This window comes from Anopheles stephensi, chromosome 2 (genome assembly GCF_013141755.1).
Source record: "Anopheles stephensi strain Indian chromosome 2, UCI_ANSTEP_V1.0, whole genome shotgun sequence".
NCBI lineage: Eukaryota > Metazoa > Arthropoda > Insecta > Diptera > Culicidae > Anopheles > Anopheles stephensi.
In genome coordinates this window covers 51,184,107-51,205,800 of record NC_050202.1, presented here as the reverse complement: position 1 = coordinate 51,205,800, position 21,694 = coordinate 51,184,107, and the positions used below count along the sequence as shown (strand labels likewise).

Here is a 21,694-nt window from a genome sequence, read left to right as displayed (position 1 = left end):
TAGGTCTCAGGAAGGGCAGCACGGTTTAATGCCTGTGGAGCGCTAGGATGCACTTGTAGGGCAACAAAATCTTCGTAGATTTTCAAGATCTTGCTCTTAGAACCTGTCTCTAGAAGCGCTTTAAAATTTTCTTCGATCAAGGGATTTGATACTGAAGAACGGACTAGAAGGCGAAGCGACAGCATTTCAAAACGAAGTTTTAGCGGCATCACTCCGGTCATCACTTCTAGGGACATGTTATGTGTGGATTTCATGCTCCCTAGTGCGAGTCTAAGACAACGATACTGTAGCCTCTCTAATTTGAGGATATGCGTGTTGGATGCCCAATGAAAACATATGCTTCCATATTCCAACACGGATAGTACCGTTGTCTTATACAGTCGTAGGACGTCTGATGGATGTGCGCCCCACCAGAATCCTGTGACTGTCCTTAGAAAGTTGATTCTTTTACTGCATTTTTGCACCAGATGGGTGATGTGTGTACTCCAGTTCAGCCTTGAATTGAACCAAACACCAAGGTATCGAAAATTGTCGGTAGTTGATATCTTTTCACCGTACAAAAAGACATCAATTTTCGGGTCAAATAGTCTTTTCTCCCTGTTTTTTGTCGTGTCGCTGAAGGGAGAAAAGACTACCATCTCAGTTTTCTTTGCAGAGAACTTGATACCAAGGTTTTCAGACCACTCGGCAAGGTTGTCCAAAGTGGTTTGTAAAGCCAGTTGTATTTCGGCGGCGTCCCTGCTTGCAAAAGATATGACGCCGTCGTCAGCCAATTGTCTAATGCTGCAGTTCGGAGCTAGACAAGAATCTATTTCGCTAACATAAAAGTTGTATAACAGGGGGCTCAAGCAGGACCCTTGTGCTAGTCCATGGAAACTGGTCCGCTTTAGCTGAACATGACCATTGTTGAAATTCATAGCTTTTTCCGACAAAAGGTTGAACAGAAAGTTGTTCAACTTTGGACCCAGCCCCACATTTTCTAATTTTTGACTCAGCTTGTATGGTGATACTGAGTCAAATGCCCCCTGTATATCCAGGAAAATAGATCCCATGTTCTGCTTGCGTGCACGAGCAAGCTCTATTTCTGTAACCAGAAGGGCTAAGCAGTCATTAGTACCCCTGGCTTTACGAAAACCAAACTGGGTATTTGAGAGAAGGTTGTTCGATTCCAACCATTCTTCTAACCGGAAAAGAATCATCCTTTCAAGGAGTTTCCTCAGACACGACAGTAACGATATTGGCCGATACGAATCGTGTCTTGATGGCGGTTTGCCAGGCTTCAAGATAGTGACAACTTTCACTTCTCTCCACTCTTGCGGAACGCTGTTGACCTCCAACATATTGTTGAAGATGCTTAACAGACGCTTCCTCCCTATGTCAGGCAGATTTTGAAGCAATTTGCTACCAATCTGATCCAGACCTGGGGAGGAATTTTTGCTTGATAGGAGAGCAAGTGACAGCTCTACCATTGAGAACGGTGAATCCATCCTAGGGTCACTACCAGGCGCATGTTGTGTAAAGCTTTGCGCAGGAACGAAATCGGGACAAAGCTTGTGGGCAAATTCATACAGCCACTCGCCAGAAAAGCTTTCGCTCTCATTGATGTTGTTGCTGTTTCGCATCCTTCTAGCCATTCTCCAAAGCGAATTAAGTGAAGTAGCGGGGTCTAGATTATTGACGTATCTACGCCAATAACCCTTTTTCTTCGCCTTCAACAGGTTTTTGCACGTTCTCTCTAGTCCTTTATATTTTTCATATAAGGACCTCGAGCCCGTGTCCCGGAAGGCTTTAAATGCCTCACGCTTCTTGGTAAAAGCCGCTTGGCAATCCTTGTCCCACCAAGGAGTGGGAGGTTTTTTAAATGTCCTTGCTTGGTGGGAGCGCCTTGTTTGGGCCTCAAGGGCGCACTTGTTTATCAATGAAACAAGTTTTTCGTACTCCTTTATAGGAGATAAATCTTCCAAGTCAAGAGAAAGCGAAGCGGCTATTAATTCGCCGTATCTCGTCCAGTCGATGTTCCTCGTTAAGTCACATTTAACGGGGGTTCCTTCTACTGGACATCCTCCCTTGATGTAGGAAATTTCTATCGGCAAGTGGTCACTGCCGATAGGGTCCTGGATCACCTTCCAACTAAAATCCAGGGCCATTGCTGATGGACATAGAGACAGGTCCAGTGCACTCGCCCTACTTTGAGGTGTCTGCATCCTAGTTGCCTCTCCTGAGTTGAGAATCAAAAACCCAAATCTGTCGCAGAAATCTCGGATGATAGGAGTGCGAATGTCATCCTTATCGCACCCCCAGTCGATTCCATGGGAGTTAAAGTCTCCCAGGATCAAAAGCGGTCCAGGCAAGACCACTGCTAAATTTCCAAGATCCTCTTTGAACTTTTCAATTTTTTCTTTTTCATTATTGGCTATCGGGGGGATATAGATGGATGCAATTGTCACGTGAAGAACGCCCAGTTTAGCCTTAACTGCGACAGTTTCTATCATTTCTTGTCTAGGGGTGGGTATTCTGGTGAAAGTGTGACTCTTTCGAACACCAATCAGTACCCCTCCACCCCTAGTAACGCGATCTTCACGGATTATATTATATCCCGGGAAGGTTAATTTAATTTCATCCGATAGCCAAGTTTCACAGAGGGCAAACACATCGCAGTTGTGTTCACCCACTAATGCTTTAAAAGAGTTTAGCTTGCCAAGCAAACTCCTACAGTTCCACTGTATGATAGTAGCCGTAGGAGCCATTAATCATCCAAACGGACCATCATACTTAAGCATGGCCATTGAGCCAGCCACTGTTTGATCATCCCCTTCAGGAAAGGAAGGGCCCAAGTTGCGATCATGTGCAGATGCTGCGGGAGGTTTAGGGTCAAAAGAAGGGACTCAAGGATCTCGGACAGGGACGGGGTGGGAGTTCTCGGGAAGCTCATGGGCTCCGTCGGAAAAGCCAGGCTTTCCACTGGAGCTTCAGTCCGAGAAGATCGCTTCTTCTTGGGCTGTTTCCTGGCAATTTGGGGGGCGGGAGTTTTTGGATCAGCGTCACGTTTTGGACCGGGGGAAGAAACTTTAGCGTGGCGCTGTGGTGCCAAAGGTCTATTTTTTGTTTTTAGAACCTTCCGCTGTACCTTTTTGTAAGGTACTCTCATGATCTTTACCGATCTCAGTGGCACCTGTTCGGGTGCAGTCGGACTAGGCTCGCCATTTGCAGTTGTACCCAAAACTGCAAAAGGGTTCGATGCGTTTGCTCCCTTGAGAGCATCGCTGTACGAGCCGCGTGCCCGCTCGGCTACAGTTTTGGTCTGCTCCTTCTGGAGTTTCCGATACACAGGGCACAAGGCTACCTCATGCCACTCCTCCCGACAATGCGAGCATTTCTGGGATGGGGCTTTGCACTCCTCGGTAGCGTGAGCCCCTCTGCATTTTCCGCAGCAAATCTTGCGAGTGCAAAACGGATCGGCATGCCCAATCCGGCTGCACTTCGAACAGGTGGCCACCCTTGGCACGTATGGCCGGTTGATGGGTATCCGGAGGCCTTCTAGGATGAGGGCCTGCGGAAGTACCGTTCCCTCAAACGTGATCCGGAGGGAGGAGGTCGGAACATATTTTTTTTCATCCTTTGTTGAGGGATCAAGCTTGAATAGCTTCTTCACCTCAAGAACTTTAACCCTTGGGGTACCTGGTGCTTGAAATGCACCCACCCCAAAGTTCAAAATATCCTCCTCCGGATAATCGAAGTCCTCGATTACGCCGGTCACTTCAACCAGACTACCGGGAATATAAACCCGGTAGTGCTCCGTAAAATCTGAATCAGCCGCAATGACGTTGGCTTGAGCCCGGTCCTTTGCGGTGACCCTGATCTTGTTCGGGCGCATCCGAAACACGTCGGCAACGCCCGGGTATTTTTTAAAAAGCTGTGCCGCGATCGTCCTTACATCGAGCTGTTTTGATCGCGGCATGAAAAAAACAAACGGCTTACCCTCCCACGACGGCGGGTAAGCACGAGCTCGATGCTCCGATAGCGGCTCGCTGTTAAGGGTCAGCGGGGCATTGCTTGCCGGCGGGGCACTGCTCGAGGCCTTCGATGTTGAAGGCCTCTCTTCCAGGGCTACTTTTTTCGTGGCTGGGGCGGCCTTAGGGCGACCTGGCTTGCGTTTGACCTCCCTACAAGGCCCAACATCCCGATCCGACTCGGACTCTTCCTGCTCTACCCCCATGGTAGAGCCGGACACAACGGAAGGTTTGGGAAGAGGGGAAAAAACTCACCGTGGGGAACGATGCACAAATAAACACACACACACACCTACACACACTCACTGGCTACCAACGTCGATCGATGCGACAACGCAGCGATGATACGCTCGCTTATCGCAACGATCTACAGGTGCACACACTCACAACACTAGACACAAACGTCGATCAGGGCTAAGCGCCGCTCGATCGATAGTACAAACTCCGAGCGAAAGTCGGAGAAAGACGTAAACAACGATTAGCACGCTACGCGTAATCTCGTGGGCTACGCAATCGCACTCGAGAGAAATTATCACTATCTGCTTTTAACAAAAAACTCGTAGGAGCGCTTCCAAGCGATAAGCATCCTCTCACTACGGAAGCTGGAGGCAGACTGAGGTGAATTTTACAACGGACAGAAAATCGATTTTTAATTTTTACACAAGCCACTAGGCGTCTCCATCAAACGATCAGCGCGTTTGTTTTTATATTATTGTTCTAGGAAAGGTACCTTTTATGTTTGATTTGATAGATTTAAAAACTGAAGGAATGCAAGTTCATATAAGAGTATGTGATATGAAAAAAAAAACATTGTGAGAATTTTATGATTTAACGCAATGATTGTGAAAAACACCAGGCGCCTCCATAAATGGAATAAATTAGAAAAAAAATGGAATTTTCATTTCAATGTTTTAAAACTTTGAAACTGTTATTTTAACATAAAATTACATATTTTATTCCTTAAATTCTCACCTGAACAGTTGGCGGCTTCCGAAAGTTGTTCAGCTCGGGTAGCAGAAACTTAGATTTGCCCTTATCGTTAGCGTCCGTCGGTTGATTCACGTTGAGATTGCTGGCGTTGTTGCTCTGCTGTTCCGGTGGAGCAATCGAGCAAGCGGATCTCTTTGGTGTCGTTGTCGTCAGTGTTGTAGCGGTGGGCGGTGTCGTCGTTGTTTCCAATCCAGTGGTGGACGTTAATCCCGTCGCCTTCCGTACGTCCTCAGTCGTCAGCGTCCTGATCGTGGGTCGAACAGCCGCGGTAAGCAACAGTTCGGTGTGGATTTTGTGGCAGGCTGGCACGATCTGCGGTTTGCCGATCTCTACCGACAATTTCCGTATGTCCGCTGGCAGTTGGTAACCGGCCGGTTGGGAGATGGTGCACAGCGCTATCGGAGCTATCGTCGATGAGCAGTGGGTTGCGTCCTGGTCGATAATGACGGTGGCCGGTACGACAGTGCCGATGAGCGGTACAGTTTTGTCGATCTTGTCCGGCACTCGGCTGCTAATGCTGTTGCAATTCCGATCGATATTGATATTTTTCGATCGCTGATGCTCGTTGCTGATGGTGAGCTCTTTCGCTTCGGCAGCGATACTGCTGCAATGGTTGCTGTTGTTATTGTTGCTGACTGGAAGGCAATTGTTTTTGTTGTGCTTCGCGTTGTTGTAGTCGTTTCTGGCGCTATCCTTGCTGTGGCGTCTGTTGTTGTGGTGTTTGTTGCTGCTGATGCTGCTACTACTGCTGCTGATGCTGCTACTGCTGTTGCGGCTGCTAACAGTAGTCGTCCCGTGTTCCGGATGCTCCGCACTTTGCTGTTCTGTCTGGTTTTGCTGATACTGCTGGTTAGGAGTAGTCCTCGGTTTACGGTGCTTTCGGTTGCTGATGTTGCGTATGAGTTGATTGATGTTGATTGCCTTTTGGACCGTTTCGGCGTGCCGTTCACGAACGGTGGTTGTTGTGCGAACTGACAGCATCACAAACATAGCCCGTCGGTTTACAATTCCAGCACGTTGGCATAATATGCAATAAGGTGTGATTGGTTGTTGAAAAGTGTGTGAGTGTGTATGTGTGCGTGTGGTTGTATCCGTTTCAATCGGTCGGCTAAATATTTCACTCTCTATTCGCGCACACAAACCTACACAATGCTGGTGATCTTTCGTAACGGAACGCGATACTAACACACTTCGGCATATTTTTCACACCTAACTATTTATGTTTCGCACTGTGCATTTGTATTTGCCTGCCTGTTTTACTACACACATACACACGCACATGGATACGTTTCACAGCGAATAGAGTGTTTTGTTTTAGTTCAATTCAAATAGCACTTCTGTCAATCAATGTTCCACACTAAACACTACGGATCGATTCGACACTACTCTAATTAATTTAAGCACTTTTCAATTCACTTAGATTTTTTAATCAATCACTACCCCACCGCAAGCTCAATCAGCAGTGACAATGGTTTTGTGCATCTCAGTCCCTTTCCCCTTGTGCCCTTTTTGTCATGTATGTCTCACTCGATCGCGGTTTGCTTCTGGTGGTTCGTAGTCCGACGACAATCACCGGTGTTGGCTTGTTGTGAAGTTTTTCGTTAGGATAGCTTTCCCTTCCCAAGTATGGTGCTGATACAGTGAGTAATAGCAGTAGTAGTAGTAGTTGTTGTTGTTGTTGTAGTGATGGTTGTAGTTGTAGTAGTATCAGTAGCTTTGAGTGTATGCTGTTTGGTGTGCGTATCGAAGGCAAGAGAGCTGACTGAAGAGTAAATAGTTCACGTTGACGAACTGAGCTTTAGCTTTCACTCGATTTAGACACGCTGCTGTCCAGTGTGTGTGTGTGTTTTTTTCTGTGAAAGCTGTTAAAAGGGTCGTTAGATTTCCTTGTTGCTCATCAACCCAGACAGAAACTGTCACTCTGCTCAGTGCGTCCGCAAAGTGTTAGTGACGGTCCTACAGGTAGCAGATGCTCGGTAGCCATACAACCTACACACCGTGTCTGTTCCGGGCAAGCTAGACCCGTTCGCGATCGCAGTATGCCGCGCAGAAACAACGTGAGAGAAACGCAGCGATGAGCAGCGTGAACGAGCGGAAGCTCTAGAGACAGAGTTGAAGAGAGAGAAAAAACCAAACTCGGGAAGGGATCACAATCCGCCGTGTAGATTTGTTCCTTTCATACGCTTCACCGGTCGCTGCCACCGAGTGATGGTGCTGGAATTCTCGTTCGCTAAAGTTGATCGTATGCGTTTGCCTAGTTTGTGAATCGTCTGGCGGGTGTATGTACGCGCGCGTGTGTGTGTGCGGTTACTGCTCCTCTCGATGTTCGGTTAATGGGTAAAGCTAACACGGTTCACTGTTCGACCGAAGGTTTTTCCTGGTCGGCAACAACTAGTACGGAAACCTCCGCAGCAGGTGAAACCGTGTGTGAAGATTTTTATCATTGGTTTGCCCACCCGGCTTCTTGTCACCTTGTGGCTGGCTTCGCGCTTGCACTCTACACGACCGAATGACAGTCGTTGGAGCAGGCGATGGTATTTAATTATTTTCACCTTAACACAGTGTTACCGGCGGGGGTGGTGCCGTGTCGCTGGTGCTGAGTTTCGCAGGGTATGACGTCACTGTGTTGTTTTTTCCACTCTAATAGATCCGTATCCCCTTTTGTCGCATACTTTGTTGCACGTTGTGGATTTCTGGTAAGCTTTCGTTTATCAGTTGGAGTTGGCGGTTTGCAAGCGTTTTCACTGAGCTTGGTGGGTTTACTCTGTAATAAAATAAGAGAATAAACGAACAGTTAATATTTTGATATTATTTATGTTCAGACACATTTGAATTCAAATGAATATTATGACATAGGATATCGCTAAGAATTTCATTTTGTTGAATTCTTACATTCGAGAAATATTTTACAAACATTTTTTATAACAGGTCTTCTGTATTGGAATGTCCAGGAACTCTAAGAACTTTTATTGAACTGAGGTCAGCAAGGAGTTCCTTCAACCGACAACACGCTCAAAGTCGGATATTTTATTTACTTGCTTCTACAACTGCTCGTCCTGAGTGATTGTCGTATGGACGACTGCAGCTTGTTTGATATTTCAATATTCATTTTATTGCGGATATTGTTTATCGCTTAGACGGATACTCTGACCTCTCGATCAAAGTGAGATAAAACAGCGATTACTCTACAAGACAGTTAAAGCTTTGTGTCCATGTTATTTTCTCATCCTCGTAGTCCCATTTAATTTAGCTACTCCCTGGTCCGTGTTACATCTATTCGTGACCTTGGTGTGATACTTGATGACAAGTTGAATCTCTAGCAACATCTTGAAGAGGTCATAGCGTAAGCCAGGACAGGACTCTTGGATTAATCATTCGGGTAACGTGTGGTTTCAGGAAACCAAATAGTGTACGGATGTTGTACTGCAGCCATGTGTGCTTCATTGTGTAGTGAGTATGTATCGTTTGTTGTTCATGTGCTATCGAGGGTTCCATTAGGATTGAATGCATTCATAGAACTTTCACTCGAGCCGCTTTACAACGCACACTTTATGAATTGTACACCTTTGGCGTCGTATGCATTACGTTGGCATCTGTTGGATTTTGATTGGTTAAGCCAAAGACGTCATGTTTCTCAGGTTTGCTTTATAGGATGATGGCTACTTGGGTTTACGGGTGCTTTAGACCTATTTTCATCTATCTGTTTGTATGCCTCTGCACGATCTCTTGTCCTAGAGGCATAATTTGCATATTGTTCTCTCGTCTTTCAGGTATTTGAGATGGTCTATCTCCCTATCTATCCCGAATTTATTTATCCTTCAGCCAGAAATGGCAAGCCGAGACCTCTCGAGGTTGTAGCGCCAAGAAAGAAGAAGAAAAAGAAGTTAAACTTGAAGAACTTACAACCGATCATCAGGGAGTGTCTCTCAGTCGAGTTTTAGCTTTGTGAGTTTCTTCGTTTCTTTCTTCAAAATTCTTCAAAATGTTGTCCTCTTTTGCATAAATTAAAATCAGGACTTCTAATTCGTAATATAATTTTCATTTTATCATTTATAATACTAAAACTCCTCCAATACCATACAGTTCCGCCATTTTGCAGTGCATTGAAATGTCACTCGCAATTCAATTTGTAAATCCCGATAAAGGTTTCATACACCGAAGCGGTTGAAATGGTCCGCCTGCAATTATACTGTCATGAATAACGAATTAACTCAACTTGCGGTTTCCGGGCACCGTACATCGGACAATGAATAATTGTTTGATGGGTGAAAAGGTAAGAAGGGGGCAAAAAAATCGAGCGTATGATTTTAATTTGCTGTGTACGGTGCGATCGTTTCAATTAACAGTACAAATATATTGAACGCTTAAACAACACCAATATTTTTCAAACCGTTGACAATAAAATCATGATTTACGAGTTTTTCCACCGGGCGTATAGAACACATATAAAGCAGCGTCAAGCAGTGGTACCTCGGACAAAAAAGGGAGGGGGAAATTCCACGTATTTGCAACACCGATACTAAGGGAACATGTTAATGAAGTTTGAGAGGAACAGAGAAGGAAAAGAAAAATAATCAAGGCCATAATTTTCTGTGCTTTTCACAACCTGCTGCTGCTGCTGCAGGCAGAAGCTGGGAAACAGAAAAGGCCATTAAAATGTTGCCACTGGGCAGTGCAACACTTTTTCATTTCTCTGCACGGCACAACCTGTTCGGTTTGTTTACTGCTGCAAAACTGTCAGGTGCTGGTTGCATTGAAGAGGGCGAAAAGTTTGATGGGGTACAATGGAAATGTTTTTCCATTCGCTCGTGGAACCCGGGGTTGTTTGTTTGTTTTAACGTTTGAATGCAATAGTTTTTTTTTTTAATGCAGGCGTTAATTTGCATGTGCTGCAATTGTGGCAGAACTGTTGGTGTTTGTGTGTGTAATTTGCTATCCGTGGGGGGTGAGTGTTGTTGAGTGAGCTTATTATGCACCCGTTCACATAGCTTTTGCAACACTAAGCAAACAGTTTAGATGGAGAGAAAGTTTGATTTTATGAGGAAAGTTATGTTTACATTGTATTTGGAGGTAAAACGACCAAATATTTTTTTTATAAACTATGTAGAACGTTTTTGTTTATACAATTTAATGTATAAAGCACACCCAACTGCATGTACATCCTTCAAAGTTCTACATTTTATACAAAGAAATTCAGAAGAATGAGAATAATTCTGTGAAGACAGAAACCCGCAAAGTCGCTAATGCTTGAACCAGAAGTTTATTGGCTTTGTCGGTTGCGCTATGCTTTGATGTCCCGTCACCACGAGTTCTGTGTGCATCTGTTCAACCTCTTGCAAAGGAGCAGAAAAGACACCTCTCTTGCTGGGTTTCTTTTAGCAAACTTTTTGCTACCGCCCCATGGGATGAACTGAACAATGAGAATTGGCGTTCATTGTCACAATAGTTTTTATAAAAGTTTCAAGTTAAGAGAAGAGTTCTTCTTTGCGCTAGAAGGAATTTGGAATTATAACATAAAGTAAGATATTTTTTTGTCTTGTGTAGAAGGAAAATGAATACTCATTACTGTAGAAATATTATTGTTAGTTGGGATATTTAGAATTGGTTATCAATTTTTGATCAAATTAGATTTGGATTCATTGTTTTAAAAATTATATAATGAATTATCCACCTTTGGAGGTAATCCAAGAATCAAGTCTTTTTTCGATGTTTTCCTGTAACTGGAATTGGTGAGCTGGTCGAATCGAATGGAGCAATTTCAATGAGCGGTAGATGCGACAGTCGGTCTTCGCACAACAGGTACGGGGTTCAAATCTCATCTGGGCCGTTCCCCCAAAGTGAGGTCTGACTATTCTACTGTGCGATAACAATAAGTCTAGTAAGCCAAAAATGGCAGGCATGATCTAAGAGGTCGTCAGGACTGCCTGCCGTCAGGAGGAAAAAAGAAGAAGAATGTCTGGAGATGTAGACGGCTGTGATAGAATTTCTCATTTAAAATGCTTTCCCCGTCAGATTTCGACCGTTGAGAGCATAGCTTAATTTGTTTAGTTGTTGCTGATAATGCTTTCCTGTCCAGATTTCGCTCAGTTTCATAGCAACCATTAGTAAGTAACGCCGAGCTGGTTCCACCAGCTGCACGGCGAAACTTTCGAGACCTGAATGTTCGGTCGAGATGAGGAGTTAAAGGGGCATGATCAAGGACTCCTCATCACCTATTTCGTGTTGGATTACTGGAAAGTTTCCGGTTTTCATCACCTGTCATGATGCGATTTCACAGATGACAAGGCAAAGCTCAACATTTCACAAGCTTCAGCATGGAATCATATTTCTTGGTTTTGAACCAACCCTAAAGGATGCAGCCGTTTGGAAATTTGGATGGCCAGGTAAGGCAATCCTAAAGGGGAGGTTTTTCGGTCCGATAAAAGAGATGATAGCCGCGTTGCTCTTAATATGGCAGGACTTGGGTTTGAATCCCATCCGGACCATCTTCCCCATAGTGAGGATTGATTATCCAACTACGATGTGACATGAAGTCTCGTGAGCCAGAAATGACAGGCATGGCCTATAAGAGGTCGTTTGACAAAGGAGAGAAAAGAGAGAGAGAGATATCAGTACGGTATGTGGCCCGGTTTTTACACGGCAGGACCGGAGATCATATCCCATCCGGACCGTTCACTCAATAAGCGCTGAATATCTACGTAGCATCAATAAATCTAGTAATCCAAAAATCGCAGACATGACCTTAAATGAGGCTAAATCAAGAAAAGGAATAGTTTATTAATTACATGCTCCAACTTGTTTTTTGATGCTTTGGATACGTATAAATGCAACGGCATTGTCCTTTAGCCCAAAAAGAAGTCAAAACAATCATTATTCAATGACAGATTTAACGTAAAAATCTCAAGAATACTTGACAGCGTTTTTCTGTATTCTCTAATTACCATCTCTGTTCGATCGTCAATAACGTAAGCCACTCACGCCAATACTTCAGAATGTGAGAAAACCCTTATATACCCATCCATCACATGAGTGAAATGCTCTTGAAAGTAAAAGTTCCTTCCGAAAATCCTCCATACGTATGGAGATGAAATGTGATACTCACGATTGCAAGAGCACAGATATTGAAAGCTGAGACGGAAAGGAAGAAAAAAAAACCCGCCGCAAGTCATGCTTCAGCTTTCCTTCTAAGCTAATCACAATCGCTAACGTTCAATTGTTGAATTTTTGTTGTTGCTCAAAACGCGTTACACATCAGTGAAGCACCATCGTTGTCCTTAGAAAGGGGTTTCGATATCGCTTTTGCAGGAAAGGGTAAAGCTTAGTTAATGCACAGTTCTTAGCAAAAGAGCTTCACTCCCAGCCAGCTGAAGAGTTCATGTTCATTTCCTCCCCAAACAGTCACAATCATCATCATCATCATCATCGTGCAGAGCTACATCAATAATAATGGTTAACGACTAGAGTGAGAGATGGTAGATGATTTCGAACCCCGGTCTTAAGCGGATAACGATATGCAAAATTTGGCAATCATTCAACCGTCGACTAAATGCCATTTCCCGCAAAGTGACGATATCCTTCCGTTCCAATTTATTGATGATGTGCTCTCCCCACATCGTCGAGGGCCTGAATGAACTGACTTTCACCTACACAGCGCCATTTTTCTTTCATGTCAAATGAAAGTGTATTTACATGCGTGTATTGTCGTAGATCGGTCCCAAATCCTCACTCGATTTCGAATCGATTACGTTCAGAAAGCGAGTTCAAATATATGCGCTCCGATCAATTTCTCCCGGCTTGGCAGCTTTCACTTGGAAGGCAGTGCGAAGCGAATTGCTTGGCGCCGTTTACAGCTGATATTAATTATACCGTAAATTTCATCGTGCCATGCTTTCCAGTACCCCCGTGTGTCCGTAATTTGGCAAATATGTGGCAGATTTATGTGTCACACGTGCGACACCCCGGCATTCGGTCCGCACCCCCCAAAAAACTAAGAAGTGTAAGAGAATTGTGTCGGAAAGCACTAAATTTGACTGCATGAAATTTAAATGTCGAATAAATCGACCGTAAGGAATCATTGCTAGATTTGAAATGTTAGGGAATGGGCCCGGGAATGCTGGCGTGAGTGATGTACAATTGCGCCTTGACATAAATAAAAGGTGAACCGATTTAGTACTGGTTCAATGGGCTCATATTTCAGTCTGCATGTGCTGTCGTAGGAATTAACAAAAGGGAGGGAGGCATGCGCCATTCGATGTCGAATTCGAAGTCTCATTCGAAATGGATGTCTGTGTGGTTATTGAATGGGGTTTTCATCGATTTGAACTTCGTTTTGAATGGTAATTTCTTCATTCGTGGTCTTTTTATGGGCGTTGTTATTTTTTCCTCGAGTGAACTGATTTATTTGCGTACGATTGCTGAACTTTGTACTTGATGAGGGGATCCCATTTTTATTTTGGATAGATTTTAGTTTTTTTTAAATTTTATTGGTTTCATTACGTTTTTCTGTGTAAATGACAATAGAGTTGCTCTGTTATTTTGCAGAGATTAAAGAATAGTTTTTGGTGGTTTGATTGAGTTTTTTTTTCGTTTCTTAAACAGTTATGCGAAAAATATGCCAAACATTTCAAATGAATTATTATTTTAACATGAACTTCAAGTAATGCTGTTATAAAATAGTTTAGTCATTTAGGCTACCAGAAATTGGCGCTTAGTGTTAATGAATCCAAAACATCTATTGTTCATAAAACTGTATTGCCATATGTTTCATTTGGTTATTGTATCAATATTTTTTGTTTGCCTCAATACAGCTGATATCATGCCTAGTAACTGTCGTTTTCAAATGGATTTTTGAATGAAATAAAATTGAGGCTGAAGGTTATGGATATATAGCTCTAGGTATATCAAGGTATTGAGAATGGTTCATTCACTTAAGAAACGGCAGTTTCCACGATGGCGTCAGTTATCGTGACGAAAGACCAAACATGAAATTTTCTGATGACTTTGATCTCTCTGAATAGACTCTTAAGAAATTGCTTCACGTAGATGCATGCCAAATGCGAACCGAGATTATTTTAAACGATTTGAATCCTTCTTGAATGAACGAAATAATTCGTGAATTTATTCTCAGCTCTTATGTTCTCTGGATACATAAATACCACCAGGTTCTCTTGGAGAGCGCTTGGTGTGGTTGAGCGGCAGTTTAGAATGTCAGAATTGAAAACTTTATCAGAATATTGAAGAATGGCTTTCTAGGATTGTTTTAAAAGATGAATTTTTATTATTATATCCTTGTCGCGGCCCGGTGGTAGAAGGAGTTTGTCTTCTCTCGCCTGGACCGGGATTTAAATCCCATTCTGACCGTAGTCAAGAGTGACTATCCAACTACGTTGTATCAATAAGTCTAGTAAGCCTGCAGTAGTAAGCATTTGGTCTGGTCTGGAGCATTTCGTTTGGTCAAGAAGACGATATTCTGATAGGATATTGAGAGGACCCTGTTGTTCTTAGAAAAATGTCATTCATGAAATAAGACATTCGTTTAACATAGCGCTTTGCTTGACTATCGAGGGATACAATAATTATTGGTATCCACCCAATATACTAATATACTTCGTTAATCAATAGTAAACCAGCCTCTTCTTCTAATTTAACTAGTAACTGAAGCACAAAAATCTCACTCTAAAACAATGTTTTCACTTGCTGTACGAAGTGTTTGTCGTAATCGATCGCAAACCCAATAAACTGCTCCAATATGTCAATATTGGAAGTTGCTGCCTACTTTCCCATGCATAGCACGGTGGCGCGAAGACACTGTTCGGTACTTCTTCTGGCAGACAGCTTCCTAATTAAAATCTGTCTAAGACACTTCAATCAAAGACGAAATGGCCGGGGTGTGGATGGTTGGTTTGTGAAAGCCAACCTCTCATTCACAGCCCTCTCTCTCTCTCTCTCTCTCTCTCTCTCTCTGACCAGGTACCGGTTGGATGCCGGGAGGATCGCGGTTTGACATTTCGTTGATTGCTGCGTTGTTCGGTGCCCATCGACATCTTCACGGAGTGTGTCGCATGTCTTCACTGGCAAGATTCTCTTTTTAGCACGAAATATCTCATGGCTGCTAAAACCGTTTCATGCGACGGGAGGAAATGGTTCTCCTTAATTTCCGGAACCGTGTCGAAAATGGATCATCGCACACACGCATGCACACAAGACAACCTGTGTGGTTGTTGTTGTTGTTGATGTAGTGAAACATGTTGGCAACAAAATTGCCCTTCCTACAGTGCGGTGTGTTGGTGTTGCTATTTGTGGATAAGATGTTTCTGCAGCTCTGATCGTCTCCGTGTTCTGATAGTGTGGGTTAGTGTTCCCGTGTGTGTGTGAGAGGATTAGGTGGGTGATGGAGGGGCGGGAAACGGAAATATAGATTCATGTTCTTGGAAGAAAAAGTTGCTTGTAAACCACACTTCATTTCCAGCAGCGAATGGATGGCCTGTCCCGGCGGATGTTCCTTGCAGTGGCTTTTGATTGAAAACGATTTTCCCCTAGGTGACAGGATCAGAAACTGTGGGATGTGTTGTAGGATAGACCATCACTATTCCGTACGGTCAACGTGGTGTAAGTGTATATGTTTATGTGCCACTGGCGGTGGCGGGTGTTGAGCAATTCCGTGCAAAGCCTTCCTGTAGGGTAGACGCTCTGTATCAATTGGGATTTATATGCTCAAATTGTTTATTTTTTTCGTTTTCTTGTTGGAAGTATGAGGACGATTCTGGGTAAAGCTTCGCGTTACACATGCTGAGAAGATTGTGCTGGATTTTGTTGGAGTTACGGAACATGACATGGGACAGTTTAGTTATTGAGCTGGTTGATTGTACTGTTATCTGCTTTATGAAGGCTAAAATGTATAGTTACGGTTGGTTGCTTAAATACCCCATTTATTCAGTGAACCTCAAACAAGAATTGAAGTTGATTCGAAGCTTGGGAGATAGCTCAACTTATTTAAAGGCACAATGAGTTTCAAATGCTTCTATTCGGTAGAATATTCTGTGAGTTTGTCAATCAGGTGCTATACGGTTAGTGGTATAACTGGTAAAGTTTCTAGTTTAATTGTTCTTGCAAAATATCTCCCACTTACTGAGTCTAGCACTATCATCTTAAAGCTCTTCCGGGTGTAAGACCTCGCTGACGTACTTTCATTACCCACCGTTAGCTTCATTGAAGAGAGTTTGAGTATTGAAACATAATAAGTACTTCGGGATAAACTGGAGAAGTATTAGATATTTTTAGACTCTTTTCAGGATGAAATGAAACATTTTCATATAGATTCGGTATGTATTGCTGTTTCACAACTCGTTTAAAATGTTGGAAAAATTGTTGCGTAAGCAATAACAAGAGCGATAAAATGCTTTCAAGAAATATCTGAGGACTCTATTTTATATTGAAAATCTGATCAGAGAGAGCAAATTGCGTTCATGTTATTACACCCTCAAGCGATTTGGTCAGCCATTTCTAAATTCCTTTGACTTGATATTATTCGCAGCCGGATAGGGATAACTGCGTACAGAGAGATGGTCCAAACGAGAATCAATACCCAGAAAGTGCTAGAGGTTCCTGGTTCCTGGATTTCTGGAATATTTCACAACTTCGTGAAAAGAATTCAGATGTGGCTACCTCTTTGCAAGTTCGTTTTAAAAATGTTCCAAAAATTCATTAACAGTAGGAAATTTCTATGTATATGTGTGTGGGGGTGTATTTCTCTTTTATGGCCTTATTATAAAATCCTCGTAGTAACGACTTACTCGTTCCTCCGTTATGAAGGATGTCTATTAAATTTAACTTCTTTAATTTCTGGTTCACTAGACTCATTGATACCGCACAGAAGGATAGTCAGTACTCATAATGGCACGAACGACTCGGATGGGATTTGAACTCCGGTCCTGTCGTGTGAAGACCTCGAAATCGACAAGTCCCAGGCATCTACACTTTACACACAAAATTACACTTTTATTCTTATCGTCGATAGTTTAAATGATTTTAAATTTGTTTGTGAAAGTGGTGGAAAATGAATGAATTAAATCCTTTAAATGGAAAAAGTAAAATAGAAAACCTGGAAAAGATTTCTTTTATATCCGACCGTATTTCACAATGCACAACATACACACGCACAAACCAACTACGGAGCATACATGTAGCACGGAGCATACGATGTCTTGCATTGTTTTTCGAGTCAATGTTTACGTGTGCACATGCTCATTTCAGTCTCCACTGCGGGCCCGATAGGTATCACTGACGTAGAAAGAATAACAGATTGTACACCTTCGCCCGTTTCACAACAAAAAGAGATTGCAACACACGACCCGAACAGCATCACCAGCATGCCGAACAACAACAACAACCGGTGTTCAGAATCAAATGGTGTTTGTGCGACTTTAAAATGTTTTGCCCGTGCTCGGTGGCAGTGAGATGATTTGTCGCTGGCGCTTTGGTTACGGTGGATGGTAGTACGACGACGTTTCCAAGTTTCGAACCAAGTGACCATTTCGGAGCGGATTTGGCGCCGAGTTCCTGAGGAAAAACGCCTGCCCTGACAACCAAGGCCGCATCGAACGGTTGTGAGCTGCTGGTAGTGATGGAGCTGTTTTGTAGCTGGGATTCGAAGTGGATGGGGAAATGCCGACACACATATGGGATGGTGTCGCTGCAGATGAAAGATGCTTTTCATTATTCCATGCATGCCATGCTCGTCGCTCTCCATTTGTAAGCAATGTGGTTCGGTGTTGGTGCAAGAAAACTGGATGCGTTGCCTGCCTTTGTTGAAAGTTTTCCCCAGAAGAGGTTGTGGGGTTGTTTAATTTCTTAGCATATGTTTGGATTTGCTTGGAAATGGAGCCTGGGAAAGTGTGTGCCGCGGTAAGGTGACTCGAGACGCGTGCTAAAGGTGGAAACGTTCCCTTTTTGCTCGCCGTAAGCTCTCGACATCTTCATTATGCTGTGATTGTTGTGGTTTCGTTTCTCAGCCGAACCTAAGTGCTGCTCTCCATCCGTTCAATGATGCTGAAAGTGATTCCATATTTAAATCCTTCCTCCGATGGCGAACAATAGTATAGGCGTAATTTTATGCCTAATTAGCATCTGGTTTTGTTCTGCTCGGAAAGTGCGGGAGAGTGTTATTCATATTTTATTCAGAATATGTGTGTTCATTTTAAATAAACAGCTGTTAGCCATCGTAGAATTCCATTCCAAATCGTTTAAAAATATTTAAATTAAACGTATTTTAATTTTTTTATGAAGACTCTTGCAAATTTTAGTCCTGGAATTGCTCACCAGGAAAAACCTTATCCATTGTTTGTCTGGTTTGTTCCTGTCTCTCCATGATTTTACACAATACATCTTAGACACCAATAATGATGCAACCATTTAAAAATGTTGATAAAAAGTAGTTCAATCATGTAGAACTATCTGCATAATTAAAATCGCTTCATTGAACTGAAAGAGCAACTAACAGCTACTGAACCGTATGGGCCGGAGATAATTCTGTGCTACAAACACAAACAAAGAGCATTGCTTCCATCTGTTCTTCCTTGAAATAGGCACGAAAAGTGATCAATTTGCTATACAAATTACTTGCTTGGGGTGGTATATATATATATAATCCCTTAAATTGATTAGCAAAATTAATTTAAATATAAAAAATGAAAAATCTGTTTGAAATTGAAATAAACCAATTAACTTTTTTCCGTTTGTTGCTGATACGGGGCAGATTCGGTGCCCAGAACACTGAAGCAAACTGGCAAATGAAATATTTGCCAAAGGAAGGAAAAGTTTCACTGTTGCAGCGCAGTTCGCGGTTCGTCGTTTATCTGCCGCCGTCGCAGTAATAACCGTAAATTCACTACACAAGTTTAATGTCCTTCATTTGTCCCGTGTGAATGGTTCAATGTGCGTTAGATAGGGTAAAGAAGGGAACGGGAAGGTTATAATTGGGTGTAACTTTGCCGGAACACACCTGCAACACATCACAGGTTGGGGAGAAAAAATATTGTTTTAGTGCTGATTTGAAATTGACTTGAAAAAGATTAGAAAATTGAAGAAGAAAATATGATGGTTTGGAGTAAAAATTTAACCTTGATTTCACTACGCAATGCTTTATTTGAACGTTGCAAAGGTTATTGTTCGGTGACCGGAGTAAATTCTCCAACCTTTTTTTGCTCTATCTTATCACGCTGTGGCGAACTTGTACTTCATTAAATGAGTCAAGTTTGAATTTCACCCGTTGGAAGGGATGATAAAAATACGAACAGCATTAACCGGAGTTACAGTGCACGCTGTGTGTACGTACACTCTGGTACATCGCACTTTGCTCCCTAAGCATGCACAACATAATGGAAAGGAATCATCCCTCAACCGCCTTCCATGTTCACGCCTCCACCGACGAGCTGTTGCAATAAAAATGTCGTAAAAAGCAACTTGGCTCCGTTCGTCTTTTATTACTCTAGCAATTCCTGGTGGAAATCGATGAGATAGAGGGCTAGTGGGAGAGATAGAGAGAGAGCGAAAACATTCGCATTAGGTAGTGAAGCGAAAGGCAAGATTGCTCTGGTATTACTGCTGCGATTTTTGAGCTACATCACAGCACAGCTGGTTTCGACTGACACCTTAAGCGAGCTTGTACTGAAATCATGCTGATGATGACGATGTTGATGATGGTTTGATCCCTGCTTTTTTTTCTACCCCGAAAGGTGAAACGATGTGAGGAGATGTAAGGATGAGATTAGCCTTTTTCGGTGAATTGTAAGGAAACATTAAACTTCTTTCATCGCCATTGTGTTAATGTGCGCAAGAGTACACAGACACAATGTAGTATGTTTTATGTTGGTTACTTTCTTTATGTTCAAGGGAAACAGGGAAAGCGCTAAATTAAGGACATTATTTACACACTAGTTGAACGATGGTTTTATTACGTCCGTGTGTGCATGTGTTTTTATTGTAGAGATTTTACAAGTGCAAAATATTGGATGAACTGTAAATGTTAGTGGGGATGTAAACTTGTTGCATGTACTATAATTTTAAATTAAAACTGGTCAGAACGAAATGATTACAGTGTCGGACATAATTTCAGACTCTCCGGACATAGAAATGACTTTCCAGCTACGAGTAAAATCAATCTATAGAATGCCAATTCTTTCGTGGTTATATTGCCAAGGTACAAAAAACAGCAGAATACATAATTTGAGTCACTCTCAAAAAATAAGATTGTCCTAATTTATTTGCTGTTACTGTATGATGCCTTCCAAAGAAATTTTTCGTGTTAATTTTTTTATTCATGAAGGATGGACTGCCCATATTGCGTTTTCGTGCAAGTGTCTTATAGGACAGGATTTTTGAACTCTACGTTAAGTTAAGCTAAATATTATATGATTGCTTGAATGTTTGACAGAACCCGGTTTAAAATGTAAGCTTTTTTAACTAAGGTCCTCAAAGACCTCAATGTTTGACTGCTGATAATGGTCTCATTTTTGAGTGCCAATCTGTATGACTTTGTGGACTGTGGACAGAATTTTTGCTCCTATTAATTGGTTGCAAGGAACTAACTTCTAAAAGCAATAAATAGCCAACACGCTTTTTTTTATAACATTCGAATAGTTGCAACTCATATGAGTTAAAAAAAGTGCTTTGAAAATGAAATATTGAAGAGTGGTCTTATTATTTCCTTCGACACTTTATATTAAGACCTTGTCGAATAAAATATATTTTGGAACGGTGGTTGATTCAAAATTCAGTATAAAATCTGCCTTATTTAACGCTTATCTAAACAGACTAATTGAACAAGGTAATTGATTAATCAACTAATGGTGTCTTGAACAAATTCGAACTTTGCAAACCCAACTTTATCAATAAAATATGTTGGCTCGGACTGTAATTTGCAGCACATTTTCGTAACCCCTCGTCGGGAAGGTCACGAAAAAGAAGTCATAATTTAAAATGCAATGTCAAGGGTAATGAAAAAGCGATAATGAACGAAGGTAAAAAAAAGATACGATGCGATAAAACGTTAAAGGACCTAAGGCGAACGATTATAAATAGTCTTACCCGCAGCACGGTGGAGACGAGGTATGATGGCGTCGGAGGAGTTTTTACCGAGGTAAAAATCATAATTAAGTACATCCAGCGATTTTCAACTGAATCCCACCGCTTTCTCAAGGCAGAATCGTTACTTTACTCTTAAAGGATGGTGCGCTCAGTTTGGTCTCGTGCGGTTTGGCATGGAACAGGTCGCGGGATGGAAGAGACTAAACCTCGTAAATGTTCCATCCTTAGCCGGCCCAGAGGGCGGACCGAGCAAGGGGGAGGGAGGCAATTTTTCCAGTTTGCTCAGAGGTTTCCGGTGTCAGGATATCGTATTATGTGTTTCTTGTTCAAGCGCCACCCGGTTAGTGCGTAAACTTTGTCCGACAGGCGGTTGTCGTGGTCGATTGGTCTTCCGAGTTCGTTTCGTGCAATATTTGCGCAAGTTATCACCGACCACCCATCTTACGCCGGGGGTAGGCTGGAAAAAAGGATTAAAGGCCGCTACACACAGAAGGGAATAAAAGCAACAAGAAAACGACCGTACCTAGAGGGAAAATCTCGATAGGAAAAGCCCAAGTCCCATTCACGCTGCCATTCACCATCGTCATCGTCGTCATGGTCGACGATTTAAT

At 42.6% G+C, this 21,694-nt stretch overlaps 2 protein-coding genes across 9 annotated transcripts in view; one reads left to right on the top strand and one right to left on the bottom strand.

Annotated features, from left to right (window-relative positions):
- Positions 1 to 21,694, top strand: part of LOC118502591 (pseudouridine-metabolizing bifunctional protein C1861.05) — a 209,565-nt gene that overhangs the window by 35,776 nt on the left and 152,095 nt on the right. The window lies entirely within an intron of this gene.
- Positions 1 to 21,694, bottom strand: part of LOC118502590 — a 143,189-nt gene that overhangs the window by 16,686 nt on the left and 104,809 nt on the right. For all 7 annotated transcript variants that reach the window (XR_004905060.1, XR_004905056.1, XR_004905058.1 and 4 more), the window contains one exon: positions 4,983 to 7,764. Coding sequence is in view for 2 of the 7 variants with exons in the window: in XM_036034943.1 (XP_035890836.1) it covers positions 4,983 to 5,990 (1,008 nt within the window). In the remaining 5 variants the exon portion in view is untranslated. The remainder of the gene's footprint in view (positions 1 to 4,982; positions 7,765 to 21,694) is intronic.